At 45.6% G+C, this 23,930-nt stretch overlaps 2 protein-coding genes across 4 annotated transcripts in view; both read left to right on the forward strand.

Annotated features, from left to right (window-relative positions):
- Positions 1 to 23,930, forward strand: part of LOC139392878 (beta-2-microglobulin-like) — a 321,541-nt gene that overhangs the window by 23,927 nt on the left and 273,684 nt on the right. The window lies entirely within an intron of this gene.
- The window catches only part of LOC139392874 (beta-2-microglobulin-like), a 613,933-nt gene continuing 600,155 nt past the window's right edge, over positions 10,153 to 23,930 (forward strand). For 2 of the 3 annotated variants that reach the window (XM_071141191.1, XM_071141190.1), the window contains exons 1-3: positions 10,153 to 10,285; positions 10,597 to 10,869; positions 12,818 to 12,854. In XM_071141191.1, coding sequence (XP_070997292.1) covers positions 10,222 to 10,285; positions 10,597 to 10,869; positions 12,818 to 12,831 — 351 coding nt within the window. In that variant the 5' untranslated portion in view covers positions 10,153 to 10,221 and the 3' untranslated portion in view covers positions 12,832 to 12,854. Of the gene's footprint in view, positions 10,286 to 10,596; positions 10,906 to 12,817; positions 12,855 to 23,930 lie in introns of all 3 variants that reach the window. The other variant, XR_011629741.1, reaches the window with a different exon arrangement.

Here is a 23,930-nt window from a genome sequence, read left to right on the forward strand (position 1 = left end):
CATTTTATACTACTGGACAGCCCGTTGTGAGTAGCCTGGTTGGCTGACCGTGTCATTTTATACTACTGGACAGCCCGTTGTGAGTAGCCTGGTTGGATGACCGTGACATTTTATACTACTGGACAGCCCGTTGTGAGTAGCCTGGTTGGATGACCGTGACATTTTATACTACTGGACAGCCCGTTGTGAGTAGCCTGGTTGGCTGACCGTGTCATTTTATACTACTGGACAGCCGTTGTGAGTAGCCTGGTTGGCTGACTGACATTTTATACTACTGGACAGCCCGTTGTGAGTAGCCTGGTTGGATGACCGTGTCATTTTATACTACTGGACAGCCCGTTGTGAGTAGCCTGGTTGGCTGACCGTGTCATTTTATACTACTGGACAGCCCGTTGTGAGTAGCCTGGTTGGATGACCGTGACATTTTATACTACTGGACAGCCGTTGTGAGTAGCCTGGTTGGCTGACTGACATTTTATACTACTGGACAGCCCGTTGTGAGTAGCTTGGTTGGCTGACTGACATTTTAAACTACTGGACAGCCCGTTGTGAGTAGCCTGGTTGGCTGACCGTGTCATTTTATACTACTGGACAGCCCGTTGTGAGTAGCCTGGTTGGCTGACCATGTCATTTTATACTACTGGACAGCCGTTGTGAGTAGCCTGGTTGGATGACCGTGACATTTTAAACTACTGGACAGCCGTTGTGAGTAGCCTGGTTGGCTGACCGTGTCATTTTATACTACTGGACAGCTGTTGTGAGTAGCCTGGTTGGCTGACTGACATTTTATACTACTGGACAGCCCGTTGTGAGTAGCCTGGTTGGCTGACCGTGTCATTTTATACTACTGGACAGCCCGTTGTGAGTAGCCTGGTTGGCTGACCGTGTCATTTTATACTACTGGACAGCTGTTGTGAGTAGCCTGGTTGGCTGACCGTGTCATTTTATACTACTGGACAGCTGTTGTGAGTAGCCTGGTTGGCTGACTGACATTTTATACTACTGGACAGCCCGTTGTGAGTAGCCTGGTTGGCTGACTGACATTTTATACTACTGGACAGCCCGTTGTGAGTAGCCTGGTTGGCTGACTGACATTTTATACTACTGGACAGCCCGTTGTGAGTAGCCTGGTTGGATGACCGTGTCATTTTATACTACTGGACAGCCGTTGTGAGTAGCCTGGTTGGATGACCGTGACATTTTATACTACTGGACAGCCGTTGTGAGTAGCCTGGTTGGCTGACCGTGTCATTTTATACTACTGGACAGCCCATTGTGAGTAGCCTGGTTGGCTGACCGTGTCATTTTATACTACTGGACAGCCGTTGTGAGTAGCCTGGTCGGCTGACTGACATTTTATACTACTGGACAGCCCGTTGTGAGTAGCCTGGTTGGCTGACTGTCATTTTAAACTACTGGACAGCCCGTTGTGAGTAGCCTGGTTGGCTGACTGACATTTTAAACTACTGGACAGCCCGTTGTGAGTAGCCTGGTTGGCTGACCGTGTCATTTTATACTACTGGACAGCCCGTTGTGAGTAGCCTGGTTGGATGACCGTGACATTTTATACTACTGGACAGCCCGTTGTGAGTAGCCTGGTTGGCTGACTGACATTTTAAACTACTGGACAGCCCGTTGTGAGTAGCCTGGTTGGCTGACTGACATTTTATACTACTGGACAGCCCGTTGTGAGTAGCCTGGTTGGCTGACCGTGTCATTTTATACTACTGGACAGCCCGTTGTGAGTAGCCTGGTTGGCTGACCGTGTCATTTTATACTACTGGACAGCCCGTTGTGAGTAGCCTGGTTGGCTGACCGTGACATTTTATACTACTGGACAGCCCGTTGTGAGTAGCCTGGTTGGCTGACTGACATTTTATACTACTGGACAGCCCGTTGTGAGTAGCCTGGTTGGCTGACTGACATTTTATACTACTGGACAGCCGTTGTGAGTAGCCTGGTTGGCTGACCGTGTCATTTTAAACTACTGGACAGCCGTTGTGAGTAGCCTGGTTGGCTGACCGTGACATTTTATACTACTGGACAGCCCGTTGTGAGTAGCCTGGTTGGCTGACTGACATTTTATACTACTGGACAGCTGTTGTGAGTAGTCTGGTTGGCTGACCGTGTCATTTTATACTACTGGACAGCCCGTTGTGAGTAGCCTGGTTGGCTGACCGTGTCATTTTATACTACTGGACAGCCCGTTGTGAGTAGCCTGGTTGGCTGACCGTGTCATTTTAAACTACTGGACAGCCCGTTGTGAGTAGCCTGGTTGGCTGACTGACATTTTAAACTACTGGACAGCCCGTTGTGAGTAGCCTGGTTGGCTGACTGACATTTTAAACTACTGGACAGCCTGTTGTGAGTAGCCTGGTTGGCTGACTGACATTTTATACTACTGGACAGCCGTTTATGAGTAGCCTGGTTGGCTGACAGACATTTTATACTACTGGACAGCCCGTTGTGAGTAGCCTGGTTGGCTGACCGTGTCATTTTATACTACTGGACAGCCGTTGTGAGTAGCCTGGTTGGCTGACTATGTCATTTTATACTACTGGACAGCCCGTTGTGAGTAGCCTGGTTGGCTGACTGACATTTTATACTACTGGACAGCCCGTTGTGAGTAGCCTGGTTGGCTGACTGACATTTTAAACTACTGGACAGCTGTTGTGAGTAGCCTGGTTGGCTGACCGTGACATTTTATACTACTGGACAGCCCGTTGTGAGTAGCCTGGTTGGCTGACTGACATTTTATACTACTGGACAGCCCGTTGTGAGTAGCCTGGTTGGCTGACTGACATTTTATACTACTGGACAGCCGTTGTGAGTAGCCTGGTTGGCTGACCGTGTCATTTTAAACTACTGGACAGCCGTTGTGAGTAGCCTGGTTGGCTGACCGTGACATTTTATACTACTGGACAGCCCGTTGTGAGTAGCCTGGTTGGCTGACTGACATTTTATACTACTGGACAGCTGTTGTGAGTAGTCTGGTTGGCTGACCGTGTCATTTTATACTACTGGACAGCCCGTTGTGAGTAGCCTGGTTGGCTGACCGTGTCATTTTATACTACTGGACAGCCCGTTGTGAGTAGCCTGGTTGGCTGACCGTGTCATTTTAAACTACTGGACAGCCCGTTGTGAGTAGCCTGGTTGGCTGACTGACATTTTAAACTACTGGACAGCCCGTTGTGAGTAGCCTGGTTGGCTGACTGACATTTTAAACTACTGGACAGCCTGTTGTGAGTAGCCTGGTTGGCTGACTGACATTTTATACTACTGGACAGCCGTTTATGAGTAGCCTGGTTGGCTGACAGACATTTTATACTACTGGACAGCCCGTTGTGAGTAGCCTGGTTGGCTGACCGTGTCATTTTATACTACTGGACAGCCGTTGTGAGTAGCCTGGTTGGCTGACAATGTCATTTTATACTACTGGACAGCCCGTTGTGAGTAGCCTGGTTGGCTGACTGACATTTTATACTACTGGACAGCCCGTTGTGAGTAGCCTGGTTGGCTGACTGACATTTTAAACTACTGGACAGCTGTTGTGAGTAGCCTGGTTGGCTGACCGTGTCATTTTATACTACTGGACAGCCGTTGTGAGTAGCCTGGTTGGCTGACCGTGTCATTTTATACTACTGGACAGCCCGTTGTGAGTAGCCTGGTTGGATGACCGTGACATTTTATACTACTGGACAGCCCGTTGTGAGTAGCCTGGTTGGCTGACCGTGTCATTTTATACTACTGGACAGCCGTTGTGAGTAGCCTGGTTGGCTGACCGTGTCATTTTATACTACTGGACAGCCCGTTGTGAGTAGCCTGGTTGGCTGACTGACATTTTATACTACTGGACAGCTGTTGTGAGTAGCCTGGTTGGCTGACCGTGTCATTTTATACTACTGGACAGCCCGTTGTGAGTAGCCTGGTTGGCTGACTGACATTTTATACTACTGGACAGCCGTTGTGAGTAGCCTGGTTGGCTGACTGACATTTTATACTACTGGACAGCCCGTTGTGAGTAGCCTGGTTGGCTGACCGTGTCATTTTATACTACTGGACAGCCTGTTGTGAGTAGCCTGGTTGGCTGACCGTGTCATTTTATACTACTGGACAGCCCGTTGTGAGTAGCCTGGTTGGATGACCGTGTCATTTTATACTACTGGACAGCCCGTTGTGAGTAGCCTGGTTGGATGACCGTGACATTTTATACTACTGGACAGCCCGGTATGAGTAGCCTGGTTGGATGACCGTGACATTTTATACTACTGGACAGCCCGTTGTGAGTAGCCTGGTTGGCTGACCGTGACATTTTATACTACTGGACAGCCCGTTGTGAGTAGCCTGGTTGGCTGACCGTGTCATTTTATACTACTGGACAGCCCGTTGTGAGTAGCCTGGTTGGCTGACCGTGTCATTTTATACTACTGGACAGCCCGTTGTGAGTAGCCTGGTTGGCTGACTGACATTTTATACTACTGGACAGCCGTTGTGAGTAGCCTGGTTGGCTGACTGACATTTTATACTACTGGACAGCCCGTTGTGAGTAGCCTGGTTGGCTGACCATGTCATTTTATACTACTGGACAGCCCGTTGTGAGTAGCCTTGTCGGCCATTTTACTTTTTTGACCTGTCCTGTTTGTAGAATATGTTGTTTGTTAATAACATGTCAGCGGTTGTTAAATTTTTTATTTATTTGATTGAGTGTGATTTAGGTCAGGCTATTTGATCAGAGAAACCTGAATGATGTAAAAAAAGTTTTCTGGCTCATTACATTGTCATACATTTTTATCTCCGCTATAGAAGAGGCCACATCCTCTTTCTACCAGATGCTATATCTGACGGAATGTAGCACTGCATCTCTCCAACGGCACCCTGGAGAGGCATGCTGGGAATGGACTAGATAAATATTTGGAGTCCCTGCCTTTGACTAAGTGGGCACTTCTTATCACAAGGCGGCGTCAGCGCTCACCTAAAAAGCCCATATGCCACTGGTTGAGAGAAGTTGTCATCGTTGCTGGAGGTGTGTCTTGTTCAGTTTAGCTCAGAAAATGGCTCTCTCAGCAATCTGCTGCCATACACCTCATCCTGCCTAATGAGAGGTCCTGGGTCTCACCTCATCCTGCCTAATGAGAGGCCCTGGTCTCACCTCATCCTGCCTAATGAGAGGCCCTGGTCTCACCTCATCCTGCCTAATGAGAGGTCCTGGGTCTCACCTCATCCTGCCTAATGAGAGGCCCTGGTCTCACCTCATCCTGCCTAATGAGAGGACTGGTTCTGGGTCTCACCTCATCCTGCCTAATGAGAGGCCCTGGTCTCACCTCATCCTGCCTAATGAGAGGTCCTGGGTCTCACCTCATCCTGCCTAATGAGAGGTCCTGGGTCTCACCTCATCCTGCCTAATGAGAGGTCCTGGGTCTCACCTCATCCTGCCTAATGAGAGGCCCTGGTCTCACCTCATCTTGCCTAATGAGAGGTCCTGGGTCTCACCTCATCCTGCCTAATGAGAGGCCCTGGTCTCACCTCATCCTGCCTAATGAGAGGTCCTGGGTCTCACCTCATCCTGCCTAATGAGAGGTCCTGGGTCTCACCTCATCCTGCCTAATGAGAGGTCCTGGGTCTCACCTCATCCTGCCTAATGAGAGGACTGGTTCTGGGTCTCACCTCATCCTGCCTAATGAGAGGTCCTGGTCTCACCTCATCCTGCCTAATGAGAGGCCCTGGTCTCACCTCATCCTGCCTAATGATAGGCCCTGGTCTCACCTCATCCTGCCTAATGAGAGGTCCTGGGTCTCACCTCATCCTGCCTAATGAGAGGACTGGTTCTGGGTCTCACCTCATCCTGCCTAATGAGAGGCCCTGGTCTCACCTCATCCTGCCTAATGAGAGGCCCTGGTCTCACCTCATCCTGCCTAATGAGAGGTCCTGGGTCTCACCTCATCCTGCCTAATGAGAGGACTGGTTCTGGGTCTCACCTCATCCTGCCTAATGAGAGGTCCTGGTCTCACCTCATCCTGCCTAATGAGAGGCCCTGGTCTCACCTCATCCTGCCTAATGAGAGGTCCTGGGTCTCACCTCATCCTGCCTAATGAGAGGTCCTGGGTCTCACCTCATCCTGCCTAATGAGAGGTCCTGGGTCTCACCTCATCCTGCCTAATGAGAGGACTGGTTCTGGGTCTCACCTCATCCTGCCTAATGAGAGGACTGGTTCTGGGTCTCACCTCATCCTGCCTAATGAGAGGTCCTGGGTCTCACCTCATCCTGCCTAATGAGAGGTCCTGGGTCTCACCTCATCCTGCCTAATGAGAGGCCCTGGTCTCACCTCATCCTGCCTAATGAGAGGACTGGTTCTGGGTCTCACCTCATCCTGCCTAATGAGAGGTCCTGGGTCTCACCTCATCCTGCCTAATGAGAGGTCCTGGGTCTCACCTCATCCTGCCTAATGAGAGGTCCTGGGTCTCACCTCATCCTGCCTAATGAGAGGACCTGGTCTCACCTCATCCTGCCTAATGAGAGGACTGGTTCTGGGTCTCACCTCATCCTGCCTAATGAGAGGACCTGGTCTCACCTCATCCTGCCCAATGAGAGGACTGGTTCTGGGTCTCACCTCATCCTGCCTAATGAGAGGACCTGGTCTCACCTCATCCTGCCTAATGAGAGGACTGGTTCTGGGTCTCACCTCATCCTGCCTAATGAGAGGACTGGTTCTGGGTCTCACCTCATCCTGCCTAATGAGAGGACCTGGTCTCACCTCATCCTGCCCAATGAGAGGACTGGTTCTGGGTCTCACCTCATCCTGCCTAATGAGAGGACCTAGTCTCACCTCATCCTGCCCAATGAGAGGACTGGTCCTGGGTCTCACCTCATCCTGCCTAATGAGAGGACTGGTCCTGGGTCTCACCTCATCCCTCCTAATGAGAGGACCAGCCCCGGTCTCACCTCAACCCTCCTAATGAGAGGACCAGCCCCGGTCTCACCTCATCCCTCCTAATGAGAGGACCAGCCCCGGTCTCACCTCATCCCTCCTAATGAGAGGACCGTGCACAGAACACTGTTCTGTTGAGTTTTATAAAAAAACTACATTGTGACATTGTGAACTATTGACATGACTTACTTAGTCCTTTAGGTTCTTATGTGGAACATAGGGCTTCCAGGAGACAGAGCCACTGCTGCTCTTCCGCCTTTTGGGGAGGGGTTTTCACGACAGGGCATTAATTGGAATCAAAAATCCGTGTGAACAAAAAATGCTCATTTATATGTTGACATGATTGACATCTCTTGATGAAATATCTCTGAAGATCTCAGTCGTTGTCAACGGTCGTTTTTTGAGAAGTTATATTTCTATATTATTATCAATGAGTAAATCAGTGAAATACTTGTAATAAGCTAATCACATTTCCAAGGCAGGAAGGCAATGAATGCAGAGCAGTAATCTACAGCAGTGGTCACCAACCTTTTTCTGAGTCCAGATCACTTTCTTGAGTCAAAACGCAAGCCGATGATCTACCGCTGAGATTTATTTTATAAACATGACTTTAAAAAACATAAGTCAATGCAACATTAACCAATTAAAAACAGTTCTGTTACAATGAGGTTTGTGCAGTAGGCTATAGGCCCAGTACATTATCACTGCATATTGGCTAAGCTTGAATTGCCCTGCTAATGTTGTTCTCAGACCATTTAGAAATTATATTTCAACATGTTAGCTACAGTATATGATCACACTGGTAATAGATGAATTGTTGTATTGCTTGTGAGGCACAGCTGAGTGAGGATAATAATTAGCTTCTTTTTGTTTTCTGGACTGATGGCCTGGATCTGATGGTCAGTCTGAGGGGAGGGAGAGAACAGTGGTGAGCCTGCCTGTCACTCGACTCACCGTCCCTCCTCTCTCCCACCGTCCCTCCTCTCTCCCACCCTCCACTGAAAATAAGCCCCAACAGGGTCCAGCTGTGACATCATCTCTCAGAGCATTGCATCTCTCAGGGTTTCTATGCTGCCACCTACTGTGACATCATCTCTCAGGGTTTCTATGGTCGAGAGCACAATCGAGAGCATCCTGTCGGGCTGTATCACCGCCTGGTACGGCAACTGCTCCGCCCACAACCGTAAGGCTCTCCAGAGGGTAGTGAGGTCTGCACAACGCATCACCGGGGGCAAACTACCTGCCCTCCAGGACACCTACACCACCTGATGTCACAGGAAGGCCATAAAGATCATCAAGGACAGCAACCACCCGAGCCACTGCCTGTTCACCCCGCTATCATCCAGAAGGCGAGGTCAGTACAGGTGCATCAAAGCTGGGACCGAGAGACTGAAAAACAGCTTCTATCTCAAGGCCATCAGACTGTTAAACAGCCACCACTAACATTGAGTGGCTGCTGCCAACACACTGACTCAACTCCAGCCACTTTAATAATGGGAATTGATGGGAAATTATGTAAAATATATCACTAGCCACTTTAAACAATGCTACCTAATATAATGTTCCCTACATTACTCATCTCATATGTATATGTATATACTGTACTCATCTACTGCATCCTTATGTAATACATGTATCACTAGCCACTTTAACTATGCCACTTTGTTTACATACTCATCTCATATGTATATACTGCACTCAATACCATCTACTGTATCTTGCCTATGCCGCTCTGTACCATCACTCATTCATATATCTTTATGTACATATTCTTTATCCCCTTACACTTGTGTCTATAAGGTAGTAGTTTTGGAATTGTTAGCTAGATTACTTGTTGGTTATTACTGCATTGTCGGAACTAGAAGCACAAGCATTTCGCTACACTCGCACTAACATCTGCTAACCATGTGTATGTGACAAATACAATTTGATTTGATTTGATTTTGATTTGACATCATCTCTCAGGGGTTCTATGGTGCCACCTACTGTGACATCATCTTTCAGAGCAGTGCATCTCTCAGGGTTTCAATGCTGCCACCTACTATGACATCATCTCTCAGGGGTTCTATGGTGCCACCTACTGTGACATCATCTTTCAGAGCAGTGCATCTCTCAGGGTTTCTACGCTGCCACCTACTGGGACATCATCTCAGGGTTTCTACGCTGCCACCTACTGTGACATCATCTCTCAGGGTTTCTATGGTGCCACCTACTGTGACATCATCTTTCAGAACAGTGCATCTCTCAGGGTTTCTATGCTGCCACCTACTGTGACATCATCTCTCAGGGTTTCTATGCTGCCACCTGCTGTGACATCATCTCTAATAATTAAAATGTATCATTAACACTGGAGTGATAGACGTGCAGATGATGATGTGCAAGTAGAGATACTGGGGTGCAAAAGAGCAAGAGAATAAATAACAATAAACAACAAATACTAATATTTGTGTGACTTTTATATTACCCCAGCACAAGGTGCACCTGTGGAATTATCATGCTGTTTTATCAGCTTCTTACTATGCCACACCTGTCAGGTGGATGGATTATCTTGGCAAAGGAGAAATGCTCACCAATAGGGATGTAAACAAATGTGTGAACAACAATTGAGAGCAGTAAGCTTTTTGTGCATATGGATCATTTCTGGGATCTTTTATTTCAACTCATGAAACATGGGACCAACACTACATATTAGTTTTATATTTTTGTTCACCATACTTTTATTATGGCTACACTGTACCAAGCCTTTAACCATACTTTATTGTAGCTATACTGTACCAAGCCTTTAACCATACTTTATTGTAGCTATACTGTACCAAGCCTTTAACCATACTTTAGTGTAGCTATACTGTACCTAGCCTTTAACCATACTTTACTGTAGCTATACTGTACCTAGCCTTTAACCATACTTTATTGTAGCTATACTGTACCTAGCCTTTAACTATACTTTATTGTAGCTATACTGTACCTAGCCTTTAGCTATACTGTACTGTGCTTTTTCAACATACTTTTACCTCAATGCGTTATATGTGCAACATTGTAACTAATAAAATGAAGACTGCGTCAACTTTGTAACTGACTGCATCGGGCTGCCTAGAGAAGCATCCACAGGAGAAGACTGCATAGCAACTGTGAAGTAGGATTTTCAATTGGTGCATAAATCGAAAGAGGGTGTGGCTTCACCACATTGAAGGAAAATATATATTTCACTTTCAGTTTCATTTCTTCGTTTGCGACAGTCGGTTTTGTCCTGTTTGACATATTTTTCAGCGTTGGAAAGACTTGGAAAAAAAGAAATAATGAAAACGCTTTTGTCCGTAGTTGCATTCTGCGTCGTGTTGGTGACCATAAACGCAAAAGAATGTCAGTAAAGTATAGGAATTACTTTGTAATTATGATTAGGCTATATTGATGGGATTGTGCTGTGTACGATCTTAATTTGAAAGGCCTCACCAACGACGTTCCTGAAAACAATTATGTATTTCCTTAATTTATGTCTTAAGTCGACAGCAAATGTGTACTTTGTATGGGTTACACTTTTTAAGCAAATGTATATTGAGCAGAGAGATTACTCTTTTATTTTTATAGTGAGAATAAGATAATAAACTTCTGTGATAGAGCATATGTGTGTGCGGGCGCCTGCCTGACTGTACCATTCCCACCTCCCCCTGTAGCTCCCCCCAAGGTGCAGGTGTACAGCCGTAACCCAGGGGAATATGGGAAGGACAACACCCTGATCTGTCACGTGAGTGGCTTCCACCCCCCTGACATCAGCATCCAGCTCCTGAAGAACGGCGTGGAGATCCCCGACGCCAAGCAGACAGACCTGGCCTTCGAACAGGGATGGCAGTTCCACCTCACCAAGAGTGTTGGATTCACACCAGCCAGCGGAGAGGAGTATACCTGCAGAGTCCGCCACCTGAAGAATCTGAAGACCTACACCTGGGGTGAGTTACTAGTGTAGTTAGAGGAGTACACCTGGGGTGAGTTACTAGTGTAGTTAGAGGAGTACACCTGGGGTGAGTTACTAGTGTAGTTAGAAGAGTACACCTGGGGTGAGTTACTAGTGTAGTTAGAGGAGTACACCTGGGGTGAGTTACTAGTGTAGTTAGACGAGTACACCTGGGGTGAGTTACTAGTGTAGTTAGAGGAGTACACCTTGGGTGAGTTACTAGTGTAGTTAGAGGAGTACACCTGGGGTGAGTTACTAGTATAGTTAGTAGTTAGAGGAGTACACCTGGGGTGAGTTACTAGTGTAGTTAGATGAGTACACCTGGGGTGAGTTACTAGTGTAGTTAGAGGAGTACACCTGGGGTGAGTTACTAGTATAGTTAGTAGTTAGAGGAGTACACCTGGGGTGAGTTACTAGTGTAGTTAGAGGAGTACACCTGGGGTGAGTTACTAGTATAGTTAGTAGTTAGAGGAGTACACCTGGGGTGAGTTAGTAGTTAGAGGAGTACACCTGGGGTGAGTTACTGGTGTAGTTAGAGGAGTACACCTGGGGTGAGTTACTAGTGTAGTTAGAGGAGTACACCTGGGGTGAGTTACTAGTGTAGTTAGAGGAGTACACCTGGGGTGAGTTACTAGTGTAGTTAGAAGAGTACACCTGGGGTGAGTTACTAGTGTAGTTAGAGGAGTACACCTGGGGTGAGTTACTAGTGTAGTTAGAGGAGTACACCTGGGGTGAGTTACTAGTGTAGTTAGAGGAGTACACCTGGGGTGAGTTACTAGTGTAGTTAGAGGAGTACACCTGGGGTGAGTTACTAGTGTAGTTAGAGGAGAACACCTGGGGTGAGTTACTAGTGTAGTTAGACGAGTACACCTGGGGTGAGTTACTAGTGTAGTTAGAGGAGTACACCTTGGGTGAGTTACTAGTGTAGTTAGAGGAGTACACCTGGGGTGAGTTACTAGTATAGTTAGTAGTTAGAGGAGTACACCTGGGGTGAGTTACTAGTGTAGTTAGATGAGTACACCTGGGGTGAGTTACTAGTGTAGTTAGAGGAGTACACCTGGGATGAGTTACTAGTATAGTTAGTAGTTAGAGGAGTACACCTGGGGTGAGTTACTAGTATAGTTAGTAGTTAGAGGAGTACACCTGGGGTGAGTTAGTAGTTAGAGGAGTACACCTGGGGTGAGTTACTGGTGTAGTTAGAGGAGTACACCTGGGGTGAGTTACTAGTGTAGTTAGAGGAGTACACCTGGGGTGAGTAACTGGTATAGTTAGTAGTTAGAGGAGTACACCTGGGGTGAGTTACTAGTGTAGTTAGAGGAGTACACCTGGGGTGAGTTACTAGTGTAGTTAGTAGTTAGAGGAGTACACCTGGGGTGAGTTACTAGTATTGTTAGTAGTTAGAGGAGTACACCTGGGGTGAGTTACTAGTGTAGTTAGAGGAGTACGCCTGGGGTGAGTTACTAGTGTAGTTAGAGGTGTACACCTGGGGTGAGTTACTAGTGTAGTTAGAGGAGTACACCTGGGGTGAGTCACTAGTATAGTTAGTAGTTAGAAGAGTACACCTGGGGTGAGTTACTAGTGTAGTTAGTAGTTAGAGGAGTACACCTGGGGTGAGTTACTAGTATAGGTAGTAGTTAGAGGAGTACACCTGGGGTGAGCTACTAGTATAGTTAGTAGTTAGAGGAGTATACCTGGGGTGAGCTACTAGTATAGTTAGTAGTTAGAGGAATACACCTGGGGTGAGCTACTAGTGTAGTTAGTAGTTAAAGTACAGCTGCAGAGTCCCACACATACACACGTTGCTAAGTTCTATTTCAGAATCTGACTTCAGTGTGTGTGTGTGTGTGTGCGTGTGTGTGCGTGTGTGTGCGTGTGTGAGAGAGAGAGTTAATCATAATGTGCCATTGACTGACAGAAACCAACTTTTCCTATTTCCTCTACAGAATCAGATATGTAAGGCTTCGGTGTTCATCGCTGCAGGTGTGTATGTCTGATCATTTCATTTGTAGAGAAACAGTCTATTTAGCTGGCAGTTCTTTAGCTTTGGTCACTAACAATCTCTGGTTATTGTAATACTGTAGAGAACTGAATAGGGCTGGCTGGACAATATGGTAGGGCTGGGCGATATTTAACAATAAATTAAATGATCCAGGTTACATTGTTGACAGCACATTGTTTAAAGTTGTGCACTTTAAATGTAGCCTACAGCTCTGAGGACAAAGTAATTGTTTTTATCTTCAAGCTAATGTTTCTCTCATGGACTATCGGGGTTGCATTTTACATGAACAGGCGTTTTACTATCATAGCATTTAGCCCTCTGGTCAGCCCTGACAATGGTATGCTGTCTTCCCTACTTCTAAAAACGGTGAGTCTACAGCACCAACGGAGGGTCTGTCAGAATCAATCAGTTCTATGACTTCTTTCACTGTTACTGTTAGCCTAGGCTACTGTTAGCCCAAACACTGTTACTGTTAGCCTAGGTTACTGTTAGCCCAAACACTGTTGCTGTTAGCCCAGGACTTCTGTTAGCCCAAACACTGTTGCTGTTAGCCGAGGCTATTGTTAGCCAAACACTGTTGCTGTTAGCCTAGGCTACTGTTAGCCCAAACACTGTTACTGTTAGCCTAGGTTACTGTTGGCCCAAACACTGTTACTGTTAGCCTAGGTTACTGTTAGCCCAAACACTGTTGCTGTTAGCCCAGGACTTCTTTTAGCCCAAACACTGTTGCTGTTAGCCGAGGCTATTGTTAGCCAAACACTGTTGCTGTTAGCCTAGGCTACTTTTAGCCCAAACATTGTTGCTGTTATCCGAGGCTATTATTAGCCAAACACTGTTGCTGTTAGCCTAGGCTACTGTTAGACAAACACTGTTACTGTTAGCCTAGGCTACTGTTAGCTCAAACACTGTTGCTGTTAGCCGAGGCTACTGTTAGACAAACACTGTTACTGTTAGCCTAGGCTACTGTTAGACAAACACTGTTACTGTTAGCCTAGGCTACTGTTAGACAAACACTGTTACTGTTAGCCTAGGCTACTGTTAGACAAACACTGTTACTGTTAGCCTAGGCTACTGTTAGCTCAAACACTTTTAACACATCCTACGGTGTTGTTTGACATCCTACAGTGTTGTTTGACATCCAACGGTGTTGTGGTGTTGTTTGACACCATACGGTGTTGTGGTGTTGTTTGACATCCTACGGTGTTGTTCGACATCCTACGGTGTTGTTCGACATCCTACAGTGTTGTACAACATCATACGGTGTTGTTTGGCATCCTACGGTGTTTGGCATCCTACGGTGTTGTTTGACATCCTACGGTGCTGTTTGGCATCCTACGGTGCTGTTTGGCATCCTACAGTTTTGTTTGACATCCTACGGTGTTGTTTGGCATCCTACAGTGTTGTTTGTTGTTTGACATCCTACGGTGTTGTTTGACATCCTACGGTGTTGTTTGGCATACTACGGTGTTGTTTGACATCCTACGGTGTTGTTTGACATCCTACGGTGTTGTTTGACATACTACGGTGTTGTTTGGCATCCTACGGTGTTGTTTGGCATCCTACAGTGTTTGACATCCTACGTTGTTGTTTGGCATCCTACAGTGTTTGGCATCCTACGGTGTTGTTTGGCATACTACGGTGTTGTTTGACATCCTACGGTGTTGTTTGGCATCCTACGGTGTTGTTTGACATCCTACGGTGTTGTTTGACATCCTACGGTGTTGTTTGACATGACAACGAATGAAAAGTTATAGAACAGCTGCATAGTTGTCATCAAAGTCTTGAACACAAGACTAGTGTGAAGTGGGGTCTCCTCCTGGTCGAGCAAAACACTATCCTGAAACATCGCTCCCCGAGTGACAGGGGCGGGGCTAGATCTGAAACATCGCTCCCTGAGTGACAGGGGGCGGGGCTAGATCTGAAACATCGCTCCCCGAGTGACAGGGGCGGGGCTAGATCTGAAACATAGCTCCCCGAGTAACAGGGGGCGGGGCTAGATCTGAAACATAGCTCCCCGAGTGACAGGGGGCGGGGCTAGATCTGAAACATCGCTCCCCGAGTGACAGGGGGCGGGGCTAGATCTGAAACATCGCTCCCCGAGTGACAGGGGGCGGGGCTAGATCTGATACATTGCTCCCCGAGTGACAGGGGGCGGGGCTAGATCTGAAACATCGCTCCCCGAGTGACAGGGGGCGGGGCTAGATCTGAAATATCGCTCCCCGAGTGACAGGAGGCGGGGCTAGATCTGAAACATTGCTCCCCGAGTGACAGGGGGCGGGGCTAGATCTGAAACATTGCTCCCCGAGTGACAGGGGGCGAGGCTAGATCTGAAACATCGCTCTCCGAGTGACAGGGGGCGGGGCTAGATCTGAAACATCGCTCCCCGAGTGACAGGGGGCGGGGCTAGATCTGAAACAATGCTCCCCGAGTGACAGGGGGCGGGGCTAGATCTGAAACATCGCTCCCCGAGTGACAGGGGGCGGGGCTAGATCTGAAACATCGCTCCCCGAGTGACAGGGGGCGGGGCTAGATCTATGTGGAAAGCGGCATGGAGAGGAGAGAGATGACTCAAGTAGCAGAGTAAACTATAAAAACGGATGTTATACACAGCGGAGTCGCGTGTAATTTAACAAACCTAACATTGAAATACCTTTTTATAGAAGGTGAAGTAAAAACCCAAACTGGTCCGTGCATCAATACCGGTGTATAGTCAAATATGGTATATCGACTGTCATTCGGGGAGCGATGTTTCAGATCTAGCCCCGCCCCCAGCCCTAGTACTGCATACTGTGTAATATATACACTTTACTGAAGTAAGCATGAACCATTGTGGAAATGAAACGTTGATGAGATTAATGACTTCTTGTTGATGTTGTTGTTGTTGTTGATGTTGAATTTATTATGGATTTATTATGGATAAATGAATAAACAATATCACCATTTTAAATATAATTGTATCTAGGTAGACTTATACTCTGTATGTTTAATAGACAATAGGAGTTCATAAGAAGAAATTGTGTGACAGGAGAAAGGAGTAATAAAATGTTAATGAACACCATTCCAACTGGGCAGGAACAAATGGGTTGTGGACTGTAAACACATAAGGTCGTTAGCCTATGGTTGACCCAACCTGAAACTTAGCTCTGGGGTTTTTAGATAAGGCAGTGAGTGCATTCCTAGGGTTTCTGTTAGTTAAAACTGTCAGTTCAGTGGTGATCGATAATGTTGAGGGGTCAAAAGTTATCTGGGAGTGTGTTAGTAAGTTAGAATGAACTTTTCACCTTACTTTGTCCTGTCGAGAGGAGGGGGTTCGGTTAAGGCAGTGAAATGACGTCATGATCTGTATTTAAACTGATGCATGTGTTCGAGTGGGAGCGCGCTCCGAGAATAAATTATATTACTTATTATTTAAAGACTGGTCTGCGTCTATTTTATGCAAACAAGAAATCTTATAAATTCTCATAAAATAGATGAAGGGCTTTCAATTGATGAAAGCATATTGGCTTAATTAAATTTTATTAACAATTGGTCCTTCGAGCCGGATTCCACAAACTTCTCTGTCGTCCGAAGGGAAAAGCCGAAAACCGTGCGCACGGACGAGGTTGGACTCGTAGTTTAAAAGTCCTGGCCTCCAGCAGAGGTTTAATAACAGGCCGGTATATATATCTTAGGTCGACAGAGAACGTGACGGAATCGAACCGGCATTGCTTTTCCCAGTCTACAGGACGAAGGTAAATATTCTTTATTCTCGAATTTGGGAGGAATTATTTAAGATATTTTTGATTGAATGTGCTAAAGGAGTTTTTAATCAATGATAGGTGCTTGAATATTCTGAACAAATACAATGGGTTTCTACTTTGTGGGTAACCAAAATCGATAGGAAGGAAGCGAGTCTGAAATGACTCGTGGTAAGGTGCACTACCGAAAGTAAACTAGGACTTAATCAATCTTGGCCTTGCAAACCGAAAGATTTTTTAAGGGTGGGATATAGTAAGTATTGTTAGATGGGACTTTCATTCTGTACAAATAGGATAGCCATTAATTCAATAAACATACCTAAATAAAGTTTTTACCTAAATAGTCTATCTGTAATATGGGAAGTAGTCTGACTATGAAAAGTAGCAGATAGATATATTGAAACAGGTGAGGATAAATTAGGCTTGGTGAGGAGGCAGAGCAATTCTAGGCGAACATAATCACTGAACCCATTCAATACTGAAAGAGATTAATATCCAGGGAGGAGAGGGAAGCTAATTCTAGAGTAGTGAGATATGAGATATTAATTAACGTTGAAAGTCCCAAGGAACAATAGTTTATAATGAGCTTATAATTGTATACGGGTGAAATGTAATGTCCAAATCAAAAGTCAACTATAGATGAGGTTTCCAGAAAGGAGAATACATACAGATTATCATTAAAGAGTTACACACATAGTCAGACAGAAAAGTAACTAAGTAACGGTAAATAGCAGATTCATAGAAAACACTCACATAGGTAAGTGATTAAATACCATAGCTACATAACGGTAAGGATTAAAGATGGGTATAATTTCCTCAAAGGAGAGGGAACTAACGGGAGACGAGCGTTATATGGAACAGAAGGATAAGAGAAACATTGATTTCGGTCTAAAATGGAGAAAGAAATATGATTTTGATGGCCGTCTAAATGTAGAAAAGCTGGAATCACTTATAAAACAGATACATAAGGAATGTGGAAATAATGTGAAAAAGCAGAATAAACAGGGGTTATATACAGCCAGAATCTGGCTGTCGGAAGCTAGAAAAAGAGATGATAAAGAAAAGAGGTGTAAACCCAAAGAAAGCCAAGATGTGCTGCCCTCTGCTCCCGCAGATGAAAAAATTGGCCGTTTGTGCGGGGGTGCGAGTATAAAACTATATCCTTCTCTAGTAGAGCAAGCATACAGAGGTAATTCGGACGACGAGGTGGTGATTCCTCGGAGGAAAGGACAATTGCCGCTCCTTGCTGGGCCCCCCCCAGCTTATAATACGGGAGCGGATGATGGGAGGCCAGTGGTAAAGGGAGGTAAAGAGAGGGAACAGAAATTAGAGAGAGCCTGGACAGAGGCTCAGGCAGTGAAGGAGACAGATAGATCGGAGAGGGGAGAATATCAGACACATTCACCGAATCATAACCGATCAGGGCTGATTAGAAAAACCTCAGAAATAGGAGAGAAAAATACACCGAAGCCTAGGAGAGCTTTCCAGCATTATAAAGGGGAAAATGAAAGTGTAGAAAGAGAGGATCTGTACCCCCTAATAGAGTTACCCAATCCCCAGGCGGGGGAGGGAGATCATGAACCTATTGTTCGGGTCTATAGACCTTGGACGCAGAGAGACGTAGAAAAGGCAGTAGAAGGTATCCCCCACCCGAAGACAGGAATGGCAGGTTTTGAGAGAGATCTGAATGGACTAGCGTCCAGTTTCAGGCTAAACACAGGGGAGGTGGAAAGAGCAGTTAGAACCATAGTGGGAAAGGATTGGTTTGCTGTGCGCGGGGCCTGGGTGCCAACAGGGAATAATGGGGACATTATACAGTGGAGCGCGGGACCTGGAGAGCCATTCAGGGCAAAAATTACAGAATTATGCGCTAACCTAACAGAACATTACCACCGACACGCCGATTTTTCTAAGGTAACTGAATGTAGACAGGGAGAAGGTGAGACAGTCAGTCAGTACCTAGAACGTTTAAAAGATGTATTCAATGCTAACAGTGGTACGCCAGAACCAGCCCCCGAGGGGGATCAAAATACCCCTTATCATCAACAGCTAAAAATAGCCTTTTTAACTGGAATGCGCGTCGAAATCAGTAAGGAGGTGAAAAAGAATTTAGTGGGGTGGGGGTTGGCAACTCTAGCGGAGGTAAAAAGATATGCTGTCCACCATGAACAGCACGGACAGGCAGAAAAAAGAAAAAGAGAAAATAGGAAAGATGAGTTCTTGATGGCAATGTTAGAAGACAGAGCGACAGGAGGAGGAAACAGAGAAAATAGACAGCTGAAATGCTACAACTGTCGACGAGATGGACATTTCGCCAGAGAATGCGAAGCCCCATGTTACCATTGTGATAAAAAGGGACATCAAAGCCGCAACTGTAAGCAGAAATCACAGGGTAAAAGGGGGAAAAAATTGAAGGAGCAGAGGTGCACTAAATCTGAGACGGGCAGCGATAATGATAAATCATGACTAGAGACTGATAGTGCTGAAATAGTCACGAAGGAGATGGTGGACTGGTATGAGGAAAATGACATTGATTATAGTGAAAAAAATTCTGACCTTGACGGTATAGATAAAACAGACGCGGAAATGGAGGTGTTTGAATTGGCCACAGCAGACCTAGCTCTCGCACTAGAAGAAAAGCCCGTTTTAACACTGATGGTCATGGGAAAAAGAATTACATTTCTGTGTGATACGGGAGCATGTAGGACAGCTATATGCAGTGAGGATGCGCCAAAAGGGATTCCAGTTTCGGGGAATAAGATAATTGTACGTTCCGCGTCAGGCCATCATTGTGTAGAAAGACTCTCGACTCCCATAACTCTCAGACATGAAAGGACTGAGGGGGAGGCGACAGTCCCAATTCTGATATCAAAACTGTGTCCTGTGAATCTACTGGGGAGAGATGTAATGAAACTCTTGAATATAGCTATAACACCTACAGACAGAGGTATGAAAGCCCAGGTTGTTCAGAATAACATGGTAATCTGTGGGGAAGGAGATCCACATTACTGGTATAGTCAAGATTTATTGAGAGGAGGACTAACAGACATACCTAAAGCATTGTTGAAACTGACAGATGAGGTAATATCAGGACCCACTAAAAAGTCTCCAGATGACTTGCACTGTACATTGTGGTATAACAGACAGCCCGGCCCCGACCTGGTATATGAGAAGGCACTTCTAGGTACAGCTGAGCGAACAATTGGTCTGAAATGGTTTCATTATGACTCTGCTCGTGCGGCGGTGGAGGTGGAACTGCCTGCTCATATACAGACTCTATACAGAGAAAAAGGGAGCCCCCATGTGTCATTAGCTGGAGAACCCTCTGGGCAATGGAGAAATATGGGATATTGGGTGACAGAGGGGAAAAGGCTAACAGACTGGGTAACAGGGGAGGGAGGTGTTCAACATAGCCCGTCCACGGATAGGTACAGACGCAGGTTAAACTGGAGAGCAAACTGTGCCCCCACTGTGCACATTAGTGAGGGTGGGGGGATTTTCTGAGAGGCAGGATACCTATTGACAGAAGAACAGGAGGAAGATTTGAAAGGAGTACCCGAGTATCTGTGGTCACAGGGTCCCGGGGATGTGGGATTGATTAAAGGAGTAATTCCGGTTCAAGTTGTCCCAAAATCAAATTATAGACCTTACCAAAAACAATACCCATTAAAGCCAGAAGCGATTAAAGGAATAACACCCTCTTTTGAACAGTTAAGAAAGGGAGGGGTTATAATACCGGGGGATGAAGCGTTCTGTAACTCTCCTCTTTTTCCAGTAAAGAAGGCATTCCCTAGCACTGACTGGAGAATGGTAATGGACCTACAGGGGGTCAATAACAGTGTGATACCAAGAACACCTTGTGTTCCAGATCCGCACACTCTTTTAAATCAGTTGAAGCCGGAGAATGCTTACTTTACTGTGATAGACCTTGCTAATGCTTTCTTTAGTATTCCGTTACATCCAGACAGCCAGGGGTGGTTCGGATTCACCTTTTTGGGCCAAAAATGGACTTATAGCAGACTAGTTCAAGGTTATTTGGAAAGTCCCACTATCTACAGTCAGGCAATGACTAGGAATCTTGGAAAGTTCAACCCTCCCCAGGGAAGTCAAATTTTAATATATGTTGATGATATTTTGTTGTCAAATTCTTCACTGGAGGCCTGTAAGGAGGATACTCTTGCTCTGTTTCACTTCTTAGCAGACCAAGGTCACAAAGTTAATAAGAGGAAGTTACAGCTCTGGCAGGAGCAAGTTATCTATTTAGGACACACCATAACTCAGGAAGGGAGAACACTTAATTCAACCAGGAAGACAGCCATTCTAGAAGCACCCAAACCACTTGATAAGAAACAAATGATGAGTTTCTTAGGAATGATTAACTATTGTAGGGCGTGGGTCCCGCATTTTGCATTACATACAGGGTTGCTTAGTAATTTGATCTATGGTAAGGCTATGGCAGCAAAAGATAAAATTGTATGGACTAAGGAGGCAGAAGAACAGTTTGTGGCTATTAAACAGCTATTGATATCTGACACTGTTCTGGCATTCCCTAGGTATGACCGTGAATTCACACAGACTGTGGATTGCAGGGAGGGGTTCATGACATCAGTGTTGACTCAGAGACACGGAGGGAAGAATAAGCCGGTGGCCTACTATTCCTCCCGTCTTGATGAGGTGGCACAAGCAATGCCCCTGTGTTTGCAGTCAGTGGTGGCTGCAGCACGGGCTGTGGAGGACTCTGCCTCTGTAGTACTATACCATGATTTGACATTAAGGGTCCCACATGCCGTCTCAATTTTGTTATTAGAACATAAAATGGCGTATATGTCACCAGCAAGACATTTGTCTTGTATGATTATTCTGTTAAATATGCCAAACTTAACAATTGAGCGTTGTACTACTTTGAATCCATCCACTCTGATCCCTATAGCCACCGATGGGAGTCCTCATGACTGTGTAGCTGAGACAGAGAAAGTGGTTCTCCCCAGACCTGATCTAACTGATTTGCCTTTGCCAGATGCTGAAATAACTATGTTTGTAGATGGGTCTTCTAGGAAGAACCCGGATGGCTCAAATGCTACTGGTTATGCAGTAGTGACTCTCAATAAGGTGCTTGAAGCTGGAGCTTTGCCTAAAAATTACTCCGCTCAGCAAGCCGAAATTTTTGCTCTTACCAGGGCTTGTAATTTGGGAAAGGGTAAATGTATAACAATACATACTGATAGTGCTTATGCTTTTAATACGGTCCATGTGTTTGCAGCTCAATGGAGAAACAGAGGCATGGTTACCACAGCGGGTAAACCTATTAACCATGCACAGTTAATTTTGGAATTACTGGAGGCAGTTTTGCAACCAAAGAAAGTAGCAATATGTAAATGCGAGGCACACACTAAAGGAATGGATAGCATTAGCATTGGTAATAGACGGGCAGATGAGGAAGCTAAGAAAGCGGGTGAAAAACTGTACACACATACAGACACACACTTAAAGGAGGAAGTTAATATTGACACAGAGATACTAAAGGAAAGTCAGCTCAGAGCCCCCATTAAAGAAATTGCTAGATGGGTCAAAATGGGAGCCGTTGATAAAGGAGGAATCTGGCACAAAGGGAATCTACCTATTTTACCTCAGTCATTGTTTAAATATGTTGCTATATTGTTACATGGGCAAAGCCATGTATCAACAGGGGGTATGATAGGTTTAGTTAGACAACACTTTGAAGCTTATGGAATAACTAACTATTTTAAAAACTTTTGTTCACGTTGTGCTATATGCGCACAGAGTAATCACCAAGGTAAAGTAAGGGCACCACAGGGTGCATACCCTGCAGCTAAGTACCCATTCCAACAATTGGAAATGGACTTTATTGAATTAACTAAACATGAAAATAAGAAGTGGTGTTTAACAATTATTGATAAATATACCAAATGGATAGAGGCGTTTCCTACATCCTCAGCAGATGCAGAAACAGTGGCTAGAGCATTATGTCAGGAGATTATCCCGAGATTTGGACTGCCAGAAACTATTTATAGCGACAATGGTTCCCATTTTTCTAATCAAGTAATTGACAATATAGGACAGAAATTGAATATAAACATGAAGAAACATTGTTCTTATCACCCCCAGAGCGCTGGCCTTATCGAGCGCATGAATCAATCTGTAAAAAATAGATTAAGAAAAACACACCTAAGTACTGGGCTGAACTGGGTAAAATGCTTGCCTATAGTGTTGATGACTATTAGGATAACCCCTGATAGGGAGGGATTGTCTCCATTTGAGAAGGTTTTTGGCAGACCCTATAGGATGCCCCAATTAGGACGATTGGAACAAGCAGATATAGGAGTGGAAAGCAGTATGGTTGATCACATGAAAAGGTTGTTTATTAACCATACCCGTATGTCAAAGGTTTTATGCCCAACAGGAGAACTACAGAAGGAGGTGGCACACCAGATTCAACCGGGAGACTGGGTTTGGGTCCAATCATTAAAGAGAAAAAACTGGAAACAGCCACGGTGGGAGGGGCCATACCAAGTACTCCTGGTGACTGCCTTCGCGGTGAGGATAGCTGAAAGAGCAACCTGGGTGCACATCACCCATTGTAAGAGGATAGGACACACTGATACTGGCGAACAATCATAGGGGTAGGAGCAGAACTGTATCAACAGGATACGGGGGTTACACTCCTACTGAAGACTTCCCTTATACCCGACCTTTCCCAGCTATGAGCGTTCATAGAAGTGGAGGTGTGTTTTGGCCTCTTGCTGGTGATGTGTTCTCTAGGAGAGGGTGGGGCTGTATAGGTGGGCTGGCCATCCTGAGCTGTATGGTTGTGGGAGCCATGTTCCTGATATGCCATGAACCCCCCGAGAAGGCTGAAAAGGGTAACTGGACTCATATGATAGAGGAGGGAAATTCGATTTTACCAAAGCATTTTAAAAGGTCACTAAAACTGAAGAATAAGGTAGTGAAAGTGGAGTTGGGGAAGGATATCTCAGTTGAGTTCTATATAGACCAATTGGGGTCTTTCACTCCTTGGCAGTCTAGAACAATGGTTCACTGGGGAAGGTATTTGTGCAAATCACCGTGTAATTCATGGAGTCAGGTCATAGCTCACACTGAGAAGGGTGGCTATGTCAACCCACACACTCAATATGGGAACAGATGGAGTTTGGTAAAGGTGGGAGTTTTGAGTTGTTTTCCGGAACAGGGGTGGTATTGTATAAAGGTACGAATTACCATTAAAACTGTAAAGATCCAGGATCTAGGATTATGGTATGTTGGTTTTGATCAGTCGTTATCCGATACTATAGTGCCATTCCA

Source organism: Oncorhynchus clarkii, chromosome 33 (assembly GCF_045791955.1).
Source record: "Oncorhynchus clarkii lewisi isolate Uvic-CL-2024 chromosome 33, UVic_Ocla_1.0, whole genome shotgun sequence".
NCBI lineage: Eukaryota > Metazoa > Chordata > Actinopteri > Salmoniformes > Salmonidae > Oncorhynchus > Oncorhynchus clarkii.